Source organism: Scleropages formosus, chromosome 18 (assembly GCF_900964775.1).
Source record: "Scleropages formosus chromosome 18, fSclFor1.1, whole genome shotgun sequence".
NCBI lineage: Eukaryota > Metazoa > Chordata > Actinopteri > Osteoglossiformes > Osteoglossidae > Scleropages > Scleropages formosus.
In genome coordinates, this window is record NC_041823.1 from 7313919 (window position 1) to 7329484 (window position 15566).

A 15566-nucleotide genomic window follows, 5' to 3' on the forward strand; every position below is an offset into this window, starting at 1 on the left:
GCCGAGCCGAGCCGTGTGCTACGAGGGAGTAGATCAGCGGTCTGGATCACCGCCGTTCTCATGCAAAACCAAGTCCTCTCTCACAGTGAGCCTAGGTTTGACAGCCCGTCGCAATGACATCCACGTAGACAACGCACTCCATCACCCTTCTCCGTGTGAGACTTTGAGCTTCTCCATCATCCTCAGATAATGACGTTATGGAGCGGAAAGCAGCCGATAGTATCTTCGCTGTTTTTCAACTTTGAGAAAAGCGGTTTGTTTCAGACAGTAATCATCCACCCCCGAAAGATTGAGAAAGACGTCCCTCGCACTGCAAGGAATTTGCTCTGTCACACACATGTCAGAAATTGACAAATGCTGTCCACATTAAAATGAACATTGCAAGTTTTAAAGATAGAGGCAAAGAAGGGGGGGAAACCCAGCTGTTTTAGCATCAAAAGTACTTGGAAGTGAATGACAGGACCATTGAAAAGTGTTAGTCTACTTGTTGGAAACTAGTTTGCTTCCACAAGGCATTTGGTTATCAAGTTTGATCAGCAAAAGAGGTGGCATGTGTCCCCAGCCCTTCTGCAGCGGATCCCAGAAATGTCTTGCAACATGTCTTGGTTGCTTTGATTTCACTCTTGCATCCAGTTCATCCCACAAAAACATTGCCCAGGTTGCCCACACGTCATCACTGGTACCACACATTCAAGACCGTCTTGCATGAGGCAGCATTGCTAATTGGGAATTAGTAAGAACTACAGACAAGCCAGTGGACAATAGTACGTCATGTCACGGGTAACAGGAAAGAAACAAGCCAACGGATTCCAAACAACGGCAAGGCTTCTGGCGGAGGACCGCATGGACAATAAACGGAGAAGCGAGACTCGATGATCTCATACTTCCACCAGAACGTAAGCTTGAACCTATCTCCCACTCCCTCTGGGGTTCTTCTGGCCCACTTTGTCTAGCTCTGAGCTTTACTGTCATTCGCCTCGCTTGGGCCAGTGAAAGAAAAGGAACACTTACCCTTTGTCCAGTTGAGCCATCACGTCCTGGCGCTCCAGAAGATCCTGGAACACCCTAAAAAATAGAGCCCTCAGGATTATTATTTATTAAATTACCTGATGCTTTTCTCCAAAGTAACTTAGTGTTCAGCTGCTTATACCGATTTGTGCATTTAAGCAGCTGGGAAATGTTAACTGGAGTAATTCAGGGTAAGTACCTTGTTGAAGGGTACCACAACAGGATGTGAGAGTCAAGGCCCAGCCCGTTGAGTGGAAGGCAACAGAGGTCACCAACATGCCACCTGCTGCGCCAGAATCTGAACATATTGTAACGCAACGCATGTACTCCTCCTTCCTTTTTACCTTTTTTTTTTCCATCCTGCAGCAGTATTCATGCTGCTTAGCAATAAAAAGAGTATAAATGCAAGTAAAGAGTGTAACAGGATGAGAAAACTACTCAAGATTGGTAACATATCTCCCCTCTTCTTCAAAATATTCTTCAAAACAATCATATAATGTTGTAACCATGTTGTGCAGGACTCGATGACAGTGCTGGACAGTAAGGGAGTGAAAGTATCCAGCTCAGTTCATCCTGGGCCAGTAGCACACAGGTTGTGAAATGGCAGCGCTCTCCTCTCCCCCCCACCTGCCCCATCCCATTAGCTAGTCATTCACGTTTCGCCCGGCCAAACGGTGACCACCGTAGAGATAAATCACTGCCGAGGCTGAAAAATATCCGTCGAGGGGCTGACAGTACGTCTGCTCGAGAGATCTGAGCTAACTACGTTTAAATTGAACGTGCACATGTTTTTTCGCTATTGACCGCCGTACTGCAGCTGTCCGCTTGCATTCCGTTGCACACACGCACTGCTCGTAGGACGGATCCGGAGCCGTTGACAGGTTTGGTGGACGTATGACGTCTCCGAGGTGAAGCAGCCTTCGAGAGGTGTGAACTTAACTGACGGGTCTGTCTGATTTCAACGAGACTTAACGGCGAGACGGAGAGCAGCGCAGGTTCGGCATCGGGGTAGTCTTGAACGTACGGTGCGCTGAAACCGCTTCCAGAAATGCTCCCGAAATCACGCACCCCCGCTCGACCGAGTCGTACTTTACCAAGCATAAAGCTGCTCTCGGCGCCAAGACAAACCACACGCGCACGACGTTACCCAGCAGTTAGGGACGGTGCAATGCAAAGCCAGAGTATCTGATTTCACTCCAGAGTTCTTCATGAACATATTTATGTTGGTGTGGACAGAATCCAAGTGTGTGTACGGCTATGTGTATGGGTATGTGTGTGTGGGCGCTGACAAGGCAGCCTGTCTTGGCACACGGTCTTCGGGGTATGCGGTAGGAGAAGTCCTGACCCCGGTGTTACCGGAAAACCAAACAGCGGCTCTGCCCGGACCTGGACCGGAGCATCGCTTCGGTCTGGAAAGTACGGACCTGAACCGTCGCAGAGCCGCCGAAGCACGAAATCATTAGGACGTGTTTTTTTAAACTCCGAACCAGCTTAACATAAATCAAATCATTACGCGAAATCAAAAATCTGTCTCGACCGCGCAAGAGCCAGGAGAAAATGCTTCTGTCGCTGCACCGACCACATGCGATTCTTTAGATCAGATACCGTGTTTTTCCGAGGCTTGCAGGGAAACGTTTAGTTTCGGCTATGAATAATGACGCCGCGCCCCAACACCTGGAACTCCAACATCATTTTTAATTGATTTTTCCAGGGCCGGTGCAGAGCGCGGACTGCCCTATCGGTGTTGTCGTGCTTTTGATAAAATGAAGGCTATTCCGTTCTTGTGAATAATTTACCCGAACCTGTCGGGTGGCACGTGCGCGCTGCCTGTGAGGAAGGAGGGTGCCTCGGCGATCGGGAGGTCCAATAAATGGACCAAAGCACGGCTGAGTAGATCACGGGCCGGACCGCGAGGCTTTACATTATTCTTCGCGTGCGACCCCGGCAGCCAACCTTCATTTTCCCACCAGAAACGGACAGAACTCGGACCCTGCACCCAGGCTGCTCAGCAACAGCGGCCCCGGTGCTAACAGCTTTCTGAGCCTCCAGCAGGCGATGTGATAATTACTTGAATGGAAAAAAAAGTTTTTTTTTTTGGTCAGTTTCCGTAATTAATACTGGCTGGGCTTCATTATGAGTTTTACGTGTGAGTGATTCCATTAGGAAGCGATCAGAGAGGGAGACCTATCCCACTAGCAGGGCGTGTAGGAGACACCGTGCGACAGACACCTCTGTCACCGTGATGCCTCTTATCTCCGGAGTTTTCTGGGGTCCCCGGCCGTTCTAATTACCCGGCTACCACGCTGGGGTGCGACCGGCAAACACGACATGTTCTTAATTATATTTTCTGTGCAATGCTACCCCGCTCGCCGGAAGGTCGAGCTAATGTGAGACGTGACGGTATTAATAAAAAGATTCCCTCGCTGTCGCCGACAGCGATGTCCGCACCGCAACGATGAGATGACGTGCCCTGTACGGGGTTGAAATTTTACTGCGGTACACTGCCAAGATCCACTGTACCTGTGGGCCCTGTTGTCCAGCATCTCCCTTCTCCCCCTTCTCCCCAGGAACACCCTGAAAGAGAAGAGCACAGAGGTGGTTTCCATCCATTTTTATCCCCTTCACATCAAAGGCATGTGGCATATTCTGTAAGACAGTCTTTCTACAGAGTGCACGTGCATCTGTGCGTTCCCTGCATGTAAACTGTCTCCCGACGCCTCATGCTTTACCTTCACCCTATAATACAGGGAGTGGAAAAAAAACTCACTTGGGGGGTCAGTGCGGGTTATGTTTCGTTTAATTACAAATTATGTTAGAACAGATTTTTATTCCTTTGTAAATTACAAGCAAAACATGAGAAGACATTGTGCCAATATTTTTGGAAACATAATAAAGTAAATGTGGTCTAACAACGTATTGGCTGAGCCAGTTAAGGAAATTCAGCTGTCTGGAACAAAAAACAGCACGCAGTCCTGCCTTTCATGGATTTGGTTTGACACCACTGTCATAAGACTGCATTTAAACATCGATTCTCAGCAAACTGAAACCAGCACTGACAGACCCTTAGTTCTCAAGGGTATTAGTATATGCAGTTTTTTGCTTCACCTCGCCTCTAAATTGCTTTATTAAAGTAATTGTTCGCATAGTAAGTCACCTCACTTAGCCTTTCAGATGTAAATAAGGCACTAATTAAAATGTATTCTCTAAAACCTGCTGTACTGGAGCCCTCGAGAATCAGGATTAGCCACCCCTGGCTTACACAATGAGCCAAAAATGTATTACCGAGTTTCACCCTTCAATAGAATTTTCAGTGTGTTGTATTTTCATATTTCAAAAAACAGAGAAAAAGATTAAAGAATGTAATGGCTAATGCAATCAGTTTTTTTTTTCTTTTCTTTTTTCCGATTTCAGAACCACTTACTGGCCATTTAAAATCTATTCAAGATGTGAGACAACCTGCCAATATTAACAATAAGTCCTCCGGGAAGCTGACTTTTGACTGGAGCTGCATAACAGCAGATGCAAATGGCAGCACATAAACGGGCGAACATAAAAATGTACTGCAGTATCAAAGTATAATTTGCCAGTCTTTCTCACACAAATACTTAGTCCATCTAAAGCGATCCTTTGTAACAAACAACGATGTGAGCGGTAAGATGCATTGCCCGAATGATTTTACAAACAGCATTTTTTTTTACATAAAGAAGATATGTGTGAATGGACTTGAGGCTCACCGGTGGCCCCTGAACGGATAGTCCGCTTGGCCCCTGAGGTCCCGGGGGGCCCTGTGGTCCTGGAGTACCCATTTCCCCGGTAGGACCTTGGGGTCCCTATCACAGGAACAAAAATGGGGAACAGTTAGAGCGTAACGTGTTTGCACAGCAGCATGAGGATGGCAGCATTCGCTGCCTTGCATCCGCTCAGCCTGATACACTGGGAAATTTACGGGAGCATAAAGCGCCAAATGGGAACCCTGAGCATAGGTGGTCACTACTGATGGATTCTACGCAAGAACACGCCTACTTCAGAGGACCGATTCCGCACACGCGGCGCGCTGCTCGTGGCTGACTGTCTTGACAAGGATCGCTTCATCCGGGCCACGCAAAGATATTCCACGTGCGAAGTAGCACATCTGTTGCTGTTTTGCAACAGTGAGACACAGAGCCTTGGAGCAGAGCAAGAGAAAATATAGCAGGCTGAGCAGATGCTGAATTCAAACCAGCCGCAGCAAGAGCCAGATGCCTATGGCAACTCTTGTGGACACCCACAATAGTGCTGAGTTGGATGGCAGCACTTACTGTGTTTCTCTTTTCCAAAAGAAATACAATCAGATGTCCACTTGCCTTTATTTACACATTTCTCTTCTTTATTCGAGCAGTAGTTTCAAGTTTGCCCAGCGATTCTGCACATCTTACGGCTTCAAGTGCTGGGTGGGCCCCCCAACATCAACCTGAAACTGTGTGAGTAACTGAGCCAGACTAATTATACTTTACCACAAGGCCTGGGTCCCCACGATCTCCTCTCGCACCCCGGATACCAGGACCACCCTGAAATTCAGAGGAAAACGTATCCTCAGTCAATACCACCGTGGCCACTGTTAGCTGTGGTTTCATGCTTTTCACATATTTGCAAAATTCCAGTCATAACTGACCGCAGTGTATCATCCTCGAAAGACAACACAAGAGGAGGAAACTTTCCAAGCTGCAGTCTTATAGAAATGTGGCCATGAGCCATATCAGGTTCTATTAACTTCTAATTATACTGCTTTATTTCCCATAAAACCTCCACAGTGCCGATTCCAGTTACCGAATGACAGCAATGGGAAACACAAAATAAACTTCAAAAAAACCGACAACGTGAATTAACCTCGTAAATGCAGAGCAGAGCATCTTTTGCTCCAATCCCAGTTTTGGCAACCGGCAGCAACAGCCTATAGGTTCTCGTAGGGAGAGCCTACTGCACTCATCTCATGCATGATACTGGATGCTGCCAGGTCGCCCCCGAGACTTCCGGCTGCGGGTGTCGGTGAACGGCAGAACCTGCAATTCGTTCTCTTCACAGCCCAGTCAAAATGAATATAACCCATTCCACCCGCGAGCGATCTGTTCCAGTTCACGTGAAAGTAATACAGTGCAGCCTTTCGCCGAAACGTCTGCTGACAATGATGGTTTACATTTGGCTGCAAGTGAATTAATGGCTTGTTAGACAAGAAAGGTTAAGCACAACGAGGTACTGCACTTCAGCGGCGAGAGCTAAAATTTACCCTGACATAAATAAAAACTTGGCAGAACAATCTGAGATTAGGTCTGAGAAGCTGATGTTTGAAAGAAGACGAGACTTCGCTGGCAAACAGTGGTGCGGACGGGAAAACGTACATGAGTCGACAGGGCGGAACAGACAAATTTGCTTTGATAAATCAGCATCAGTGTGATTACCATTTCAAACAACAACATGTTTATGTAGAACATTTTTCAGAACCCGCGAAAACCCATTTTCGCTCTCCTCGCTCTCAACGGCACCTTCCAAATGAGCTCATTTGTTTGGAATGACATATCAAGCTCTACTTAATTCCAATGTACCAGTTTGTCACTTTTTTCAGCATGATGTCTCTCACTATGCAGCCTCATAGACACATCCAAAAAAAAAAAAAAAAAAAACAAGGGGTTGCTCTCTATGTAAATACTGAACATAAACATACGTCTTGGTCGGCAGGGATCCATCGTCGATAATAAGATTACTGAGCTGAACTCAAGGAATGAGTGAGAGAAATGGGATGAGTCCTCACCGGGGGGCCTAAGGGTCCGGGGGGGCCTTTGCTGTCTTGGGAGCAGGTACACGCATGGGGCATTGCTGGGCAGTCAGCTTCCACCCTCTGGAACACAAAACACACCGGTGGCTCTTGAGACACATGAAGATCGAGAACTGGATTGTGCAAAGCAGGAAATCTGTTTAAGTGGTTTTACACACTACTCTAAACTGCCTCTCTCGAGGACTGGATCTCCAGCCCCGCTCCTGGGGTGACTCCCACTATTGTCGGTTTCACACACAACCTCTAAATTGCATCTTTCTAGAGGACTGAGCCTCCAGCCTTGGTCCTGGAGGGACTCCCAGTCCAGCTGGTTTTACACGCTATCCTCAATTGCTTCTTTCAAAATAATTAGGTTTCCAACCATCATCCTGGGTGGACCCCCAGTCTAGCCAGTTTAACACACTACCCTAAATCTGCCTGGATAATTGGGTCTCCAGCCTCAGTCTTGGAGGCACCCCCCAGTCTAACTGGTTGTACATACTATCCTAAATTGCCTGTTTTTGGAGCTTTGAATGTCTAACCCCAGCCCTGGAGCCACTCTATCTGGTTTAACACACTACCCTAAATTGCCTTTTTCTAGAGGATCAGTCTCCAGCCCTGGTTTTGGAGGGTCTCCCACTGCAGCTCATTTTACACAGTACCCTCAGCTGCTTTGTCTGAAGGACTGGGTTTCCAGCTCCAGTCCTGGAGGGAGCCCCTGTTCGTGTGTTCACCTGTTTTGGAGGATCTGTGACACGTGTCAACATGTCAGTCACAAAACCGGTAATTACTGAGAACAAAAGCGGAGTAAATTCCAGTGATAAAGCTGCTCAAGATAAAGAATAATTCAGTTACAAGTGCTTTAGAACCTGCAAGATATCCCGAGAATTTAGAGACCTCTAATGCGGTTCAAATTCAAGTGGACATGTACTCTTCTCCTGAACTTCCCAGCATTCTTATTCGTTGGTCAACGTACTGCCCGCGTTTTGGTAAATGTCCTCTGATTTTCAAACACCAAATATTGTTTTGAAGAACAAAAGGGGTTCATTTTCAAGACTTAACCAAGTGAGACTTCTTCATGGTTTTGAAACTGGAAAATCCCACTTGCTTTTGTGCGCACACTCTGACTATGTCCTCCCTATTTCCTATGAAACCCTGTCGATATCGTCGCGCTGACAGTGCAGAAGAAGGACCTGGATGAGAACCAACAGTGACCGTCTTGAAACAACTGCATTTTCTATCTCGCACAAACCCTTTCGGATTACATTTCATACCACGGACACAGCGAGCCGTTCTGAGGCATTATTAAAATTTTAATCAGTTTTCAGAATCCTCGAGAAGTGTGAATAACAGGACGTCTTCCAATATGAATGAGGACAGGCCTCGAAATAAAGGTGTCCGGCCGATTGACAGGCCAGCGTCTAGGGTGAGAGGAGATGTGGATTTGGTTCATTAAACAAGCACAGTTTCTTAATGGATCCTGTCTACATTCCGCTGTGGTGAGCCATTTGCTTGGCCACTTCCAGTCACCATGTGGGCAGGTGTCTGATGGGCTGATGGACTACGTGAGACATCCTGGAGTCGACAGTTCTTACCAGACCCGGGAGCTCACAGCACTTGTCCATACTGGGCCAGGAAGTGCTGCAGACGATGTCAAACATCTGAAGCTGGAACTGAGGATGAAAACAAGACATGCCACAAGCTGTGAACACACACACGAACACCACTGATCACAATAACACTGTAAGTGGAAAGTACAGAAGAACCGAATAGACAAATATGGTGCAAAAAGCAAGACAGAAAATGACTCAGTAAAAAGCAACAGAGAGATGTTTCATTTCAGTTTCATTCATTTAATTGTAAAAAACAGGATTTGCAGTGTTCAATTTAACTCGGTATCACCTTATGAATAAATTAATTTGCCATCCAAGTTCCTACAAAATGTAGTTATCGAATTGCGATTTAGCACGATAAGAGCAAAATTGCTCATTAAAATCTACACATTTTAAACTCAATTGTTTAGTGACTGAGGATTTGGGCACACCGAACCATTGCCATGAGCTCACTGTGTTCCCACGGTTTGAAATAAAACAGACAGAAATAAAATACCTCCAAGATGCCCAGAAGGTGTAATAAATTAGGAGAAAAACCAAATGTTAAGAACTTCTTTTTTTTCCTTTAAGTATTCTTCAATTTTTTTTCCCCTCCATTAAATTTTCTTGGTATGATGGAACTACAAGAATTTCCAGATTCAGAAGTCAAAAATAGGTATTTCCTTCTTTTGAAAAGTGCATTCTCTCACTAGGGAAGGTACAGAAAATCTATCATACTTGTTATTAGGCTCTCCACAAAAACCCCCCTGTACATAATTTCCTGCCGTGACATTTAAGCTGAGCGAGGGTCATCCACCCGTCTCTCAGGCACAAGGCCTGTTTTGTTTTGGGGCTGATGAAGGACAGCGGTTAAGGATGTGCCCCACCCCCCCTCACGGGCCAACCACACTCAACACAGGCCCGGTGACACTCACCGGGGCAGAGTTGTCCCTCACTCCACGCGATCGCACCATCCTGCCCAGCACTTCCACGCCATCTGTTGTGATGTTCCCTGCCGCGTTCACCGGCTTCTCTCCCACCATCTTGCAGTCGATGATCACCTTGACACTGGTCTTACTGATGGCCAGGTGCAGCTGTGGATGATGGAAAGGAATGAAGGGAACACCCATGAGCTCAGTGCTAACAATGGGGATACACTGCTGCAAGTACAATAACAGAGTGGAATGGAAATGTCTAGTGATCCACCTTGCACTGTTGCGCCTTTGAACCCAGCCAACCAGCATCTACAACCCCTTGTCCCAAGCAGGATCGCAGCAAGCCAGAGCCTACTCGGCAACGCAGGGCGTAAGGGCAAAGGGACACTCCCAGACCAGGATGCCAGGTAGGGCTCAAACCCTAGATCCACCACACCGCAGGCACTGGCCAAACCCGCTGTGCCACCACACACCCCGCTTCGAACCCTCTTGTCTCCTAAATTGCTTCAATGATCACATCCTACTAGAAAACGTTCATGAAGTAGCTCATAAAGTCACTTTCAGCAAAACAACAGAAGTGTCAAAACATTCCTCTCTGATTTGGCATGTGCATATCTGGATATTATTATTAACTGCTGGTTATTTAATATACCCAGCTCACTGTGTAACCCTTCAAACATGCATACACTCAGATATTCTAAGAAGTGATTTGTGTAAAAAAAAATCTGCCCTCGGGGCACAACTGCAGTTCGGCTCTTGAGAAATGAACTCGAAACCTTTTGGGCTCAAGCCAAGTCCCTTAACCACAACGCCACCAACTTCTTTAATATACCGTACACAACTGGAGGCGTTGCTCGGAACTGAAAACATCTGGGGCTCGGTCCAAAGGTGGGAGGGTAAAATTACACTGGAGATTGTATTGCAGAAAGCCTTTCACAATCTACCCTTTTATTGTGTTTTTACTCTTATTGGTGATGGACGGGTGTCACAAGTTGTTTCATCTCACAAGAAACACACTTCAGTCGCCTTATCCGCAGTCTTGCGATACCTTTGCTAAGAATACTGTCCAAATGAGACCCAGAGATACTCAAAGAACGTCTAGAGCAGAAGCTCAATTAGTCCGTATGCAGCAACACCATGGTACAAAGATAATATAAGCAGCTAACATAAGTTTGGCAATTTAGCACATAATTATCTTTTTATAGCCAAAAGGTTGTTTTTGGATGGAAAACAAGGAGGACCAAATCCAAGGAAAGCATGTGGTAAGTAAGTAGATTTAGATTTACACAAGGGAGCTGCTATCACATGAAGAGGTCAGTAAATAAAGTATAAAGTACAGTATAACAGAGTACACGACTGCCTGCCAGCACAGGGTCATCTTCTGCTCAGAGAATAGCGAAAGTTAACATGATAATTCTTTCAAATGAGAAAAATACCTTCTCATTCCCAAAATAATATCCCACACACTGAAAGCAAGAGAAGATCAATATAAAATGAGAAAAAGCTCATCTTTGTGTGCCAAAATAAGTTGAAAATGTGACTGAAATTGTGGTTTCCTGCAGGTCTGCAGTCTGTGTTTCTGTGCTTATGCGTCCAGACATGGGAGCTGGTGACCTTCCAGAGTCCTCTCTTAATCCAGTCATGTTGCTCCTTAGGCTCCCAAGGTATATCCCATTATTGGACATTAATAACAAAAGGGACTTTTTTAAATCACTGCGTGGCCTTGTGAACAGAAGAAGCCCGAGACATTTGAAACAAGAAAGCAGTCGTTGCTCAGAGCTCATTTAATTATCTTGTTGAAGGAAAATAACGGGAGAAGCAGTGAGCCCAGGGAAGACTGTTTTGTTATGGGTTAGGACAGGATGGACTCTGGCTGACTAAGTGCTCAGTTATAAAGAATAAGTGGCCCTGATGACAATATTTAAGGTCTGGCTGCAGGAAGGAATGAGAAGTGTCCTTTCTTCGCCGAGCCCCCCACGGGTCAGATGGCTCTCCTGATCAATCCCGACTATAATTCCGTTGCCAACATGATGTATTAGCCTATTTCGTGCAGCGCGCTGTATTTCTGATGTGCCTCGGTGTTGAATTAACTCCCGTCCCCGGTCGTATCGTACAGCAGCACATTCCTTTGTTTGCTTTTCCAATTTTGGGGCCGACAGTCGGCTTTGAGGGAGCAGGCATGGCCAGTAAGCACCGTTTGTCGGGCGGCGAGATCTCAATACACTTTCGCCGCCACCAAAAAGCATCTTCTTCTCCGCAGCTCCGAGGATCCGCTTCCATTTTTTTAGCTTGCGCCCGGGAAGAAAAAACTCAGCAAAACTTCCAGGCTATGGATCAATTTCTTCAAGATGCTATCTTGTGCCTCGATCCTCCATGCATTTATAACGGTATATAAAGTCATTCTGGGAACACACACATAAAGAACAATCTTTCTTTCATAGAGGACGATCCAAATTCATAGATGAACACAAAAGAGCTGTAATCTGCCAGCTTTATAAAATGCTATTCAATTTTAATTGATAGCATTAGCATTTAATTTTTAATTAATAGGCCATAAGACAAAGCAAATCTTATCTGAATGTCAGTGTATTTAAGAACTTGTTCCGTGACCAAAATGTGCTGATAGTGGGAGTAATGAATAGGGGAAGGACTACGTGGGAATGCAATACAAAGGCAAGGACATCATCACCATTTTTCCTACTTGAGCCTGGCACTTTCTTGGCACTACACACGCTATCGCACACTGCACACGCCGGCAAGATTTCGGCAAACCCGCTCCATTGCTTCCCACACCAGGGTGAGAGAGATTCTCGTTTCCTCAAGCCTGCACTATCACGACATCTTTCCAACAAGGGGCTTTGTTTAAAAGCTGTCATAACATCTCGGGAATCCGGACATTATTCGCGGGTTAGTGATATTTCAGTGGGCCAGATTTGCTGCTACAGGTTTACATACTGAAAATAAGTTTCAGCTGTGCATAGAAAAATGCTGAAAAAAGAACCCTGTCTTACTCCAAGATAGTCCATGGGTGTTTCCTATTATTCACTTTGCAAAATTAGACACACCAGCGCATTCTCCTCCTGACAAAGTCAGTAGGGTAAAAACGACTCAAGGTCAGTCACAGAGAGCTGGCAAAACAACACTGAAGAGCTGAAGTGATATAAAGGACCAAATCCCAGTCATACAAATGCTGTTCAGATTGAAGAAATAAACAGTGATAAAAAAAACTGAGCTGCCGCACACTCTTTTATTGACAGTATCACTTTGCTTTGCCTGGAGATAAGATAAATCTCTATCAAATTGATAAAACATACCACGGTGATGAAATTCTAACATTCCCTATTCTGACTTTAAGAAACCTTTAAAAACAACTGATCTGAAAATACTAGTCTGTGATTTTTTTTTTTTATTCTAGTATAATATTCTCATGCTAATTTATTTATGCATGTTTCGCGGTCCCTCGCATATCGTCTCAAAGAAACCAGATGCGACCGGTATTATGACGGCTTCCTTCATCTCCGCTATTTGTTTCCTCCGAAAACTTGTCTTCAGTCAAACCTCCAGCACACACGATGAGCTCGAAACAAAAGCACTGAATGCGAAAAAGTCCAAGAAGCAATACAATGTTTGTAAAGATGGAAAAGAATATCATCAGCAACCTCAAATAACGAGGCATAAATTCCTCCTGAAAAGAATAACACAATTTAGCTTCTTGCACGGGCCATCTGAATGGCAAGAGGTGAAAAATGATCGCACTCTCACGCTACGAGCAGACTAAGTGCCCGCGGAGTACAACCGACGAGCTCGCCGCACCCCGAATTACAGAGGAGAGCCATAAATCACATGCACCTGTGAAAGCAGATCTTAGCAGAAGCGGAGCTTGCATGCAAAGACACGCTTCAGCGTGGTAATGAAGCAGACTCCAGAAAGCTGCAAAGTGCCACGTCACATCACGTGCTGCCACTCTGGGATCTCTTTAGCAGAAGCATTAGCATCAACAGTAGCATTAGCATTAGCCTGCCAAGGGAGCGCAACCGTTATGGGAAAGTGATGGACAGAGATTATCACAATTTTGAAATACGGCTACAAAGAAGGGAATTCAGAGGGGGTGGAAATATATTGAAACAAAACAGCCTTTGAGGAAGTAGCCTGAGGCCAAATGAGCGACCGTTAGGAAACAGGCTGAAAAAGTCGGAAGCCATGACAAACGGTCAAACGTGCGGCCGCGGCACCTGGGGGGTAACACCAACCTTGTGGAAGCTACCATAGAAGACCTTCCTGATATCCGGTCCCTCGAATGTCGCCGTCTGGAAGTCGCCCTTGTAGTCGTTGTTGAAAAACGTCAGGGTTTTCCCACCATCTGCAGTCAAAGTTGCAATTAGTGACGGAACTTTCACAAAACAGCACTCGAAATTTTTCATTAAATATTTTCTGAAGATTGACTGTTTTGGCTGGGTCGTGTAGCATCATGTGAGATTGTGACACTGCTAATTTACTCAGCTTGTGAAGAAATTAACCAGTTAGATATTGACTAGGACACAAGTACAGCTTTCATAAAATCCAATCCTCTCTGCAAAATTCTGTTACAAAGACTCCCTTCGTACAGAAACTAAAGGAACAATAAATCACTCAAATAAGATTAGACGACTTGAATGTGCCAGTATGCGGTCCTGACAGTCTTTCATTATTCTTTTTTGTTTTTGTAAAACATACCCAATGTTCTGATGCAGACAAAGAAAAACAACATACTGTCTAGAATGACGCCCACAAGGGGTTCGTTTTCTTTGTTCAGAATCTCCCACATGGCAAAGGGTTCCTGGGGAGTATCTGGCAGGAGGCGGAACAGCACGGTGATGGTGTAGTCAGAGGGTAAACCTTCGGGGTGGAGATACCTGATACAGAGCAGGCCACGTCAATCATTCTGAATAGAAACTTGCTGATGTGTTGTCTCATCACTTCACTCTAATACTGCAAAATCTCATCTCTCTCAAAACATTTTTAACTCACTATGATAAAGTGTAACTTTTCTAAATTTATGAAATATAAATAACCTGTTGACCTAAAGGAGGGTTACAGTGGTCCAGAGTGTATCCTGGAAGCACAGGTGCAAAGCATTGTATATGGGATCAGATGCCAAAGGTAGGCACACACATCCACTCAGTCATACACACACTATCTGAAACCGCTTGTCCTATGTGGGGTCGCGGGGAGCCGGAGCCTAACCCGGCAACACAGGGCGTAAGGCTGGAGGGGGAGGGGACGGACACACCCAGGACACACGGCAGTCCATCGCAAGGCACCCCAAGCAGGACTCGAACCCCAGACCCACCGGAGAGCAGGACCCGGTCAAACCCACTGCCGCCCCGCACCCCCTTCATACACACATAATAAAGATAATTTAAAATCACCAATCTACCTGAAAGACATCTTTGGACTATGGGAGGAAAGCAGGGGACCTGGAGCAAACCCACACAAATACATGGAGAACATGCAAACTACATGGACTGAATGGTGACGGCAGCCCACATGCCGCGAGGCTCTTGTGCTGCACCGATGTAAAGTGTAACTTTTCAACTCATAAATGTTTAAGACATACAATAATGATACAATGTACTAGATTTGCATTCGCAACACTAGGCAGACTTAGCGGCTAACGCACTCTGAAAGGTGCTGAAATGCTTCGCTGTTCTTTTTCCGCCTAAATACCACAGGAGACAACCTAATTTCATCCCAAGGGTCAGTATATCCATATCTGTCATCCCTGGGTTGAGGCTCTGCATGTGAGCCAGGTTTCATCCAGCATGTCATTAGAGTGCAGTTAGCATCCTTGTCTGGCTGCCGCATTATTTGAAGAAGCCTCTGTATGCTGCTGGCAGCTACACCAGGACACAGCTCTGGTCTTTGTCTAGCTGGCTATTGAAGTCAGCCCTCTTCCCCGCGAGCGGTGTGACGCACTTCGTGGGCTGGGAGACCAGGGCGTCCTTGTGCAGTCTGTAGCAGGGGAAGCTGTTGAATGTCCCGGGTTCCATGGACACACCGCTAACGCTGCTATACCGGTTTTCTGCCAGACCGAACATCTCCATCATCCGGAAACCTGCGGGAGGCGACCGACAGGGCGTTGTTACCACTGGGCTCTGGCGTACACCTTCATTTACCGCTCCGAATAACTACTCTGCATTAGCATCCTCTGCGCTAACTGCACCAGCGTGCATGACAGGATAATCTGAGCGAAGGGAAATGAAA

General features: G+C 45.9%; 1 protein-coding gene across 4 annotated transcripts in view; it reads right to left on the bottom strand.

The window, feature by feature from the left end:
• col14a1a (collagen, type XIV, alpha 1a) overlaps positions 1–15566 on the bottom strand; it is an 84121-nt gene that overhangs the window by 12270 nt on the left and 56285 nt on the right. For all 4 annotated transcript variants that reach the window (XM_029260058.1, XM_029260056.1, XM_029260057.1 and 1 more), the window contains 10 exons: positions 15279–15417; positions 14073–14215; positions 13574–13683; positions 9324–9482; positions 8392–8469; positions 6794–6880; positions 5502–5555; positions 4743–4838; positions 3529–3582; positions 1012–1065 (listed from right to left, as the gene is read on the bottom strand). In XM_029260058.1, coding sequence (XP_029115891.1) covers positions 1012–1065; positions 3529–3582; positions 4743–4838; positions 5502–5555; positions 6794–6880; positions 8392–8469; positions 9324–9482; positions 13574–13683; positions 14073–14215; positions 15279–15417 — 974 coding nt within the window. The remainder of the gene's footprint in view (positions 1–1011; positions 1066–3528; positions 3583–4742; positions 4839–5501; positions 5556–6793; positions 6881–8391; positions 8470–9323; positions 9483–13573; positions 13684–14072; positions 14216–15278; positions 15418–15566) is intronic.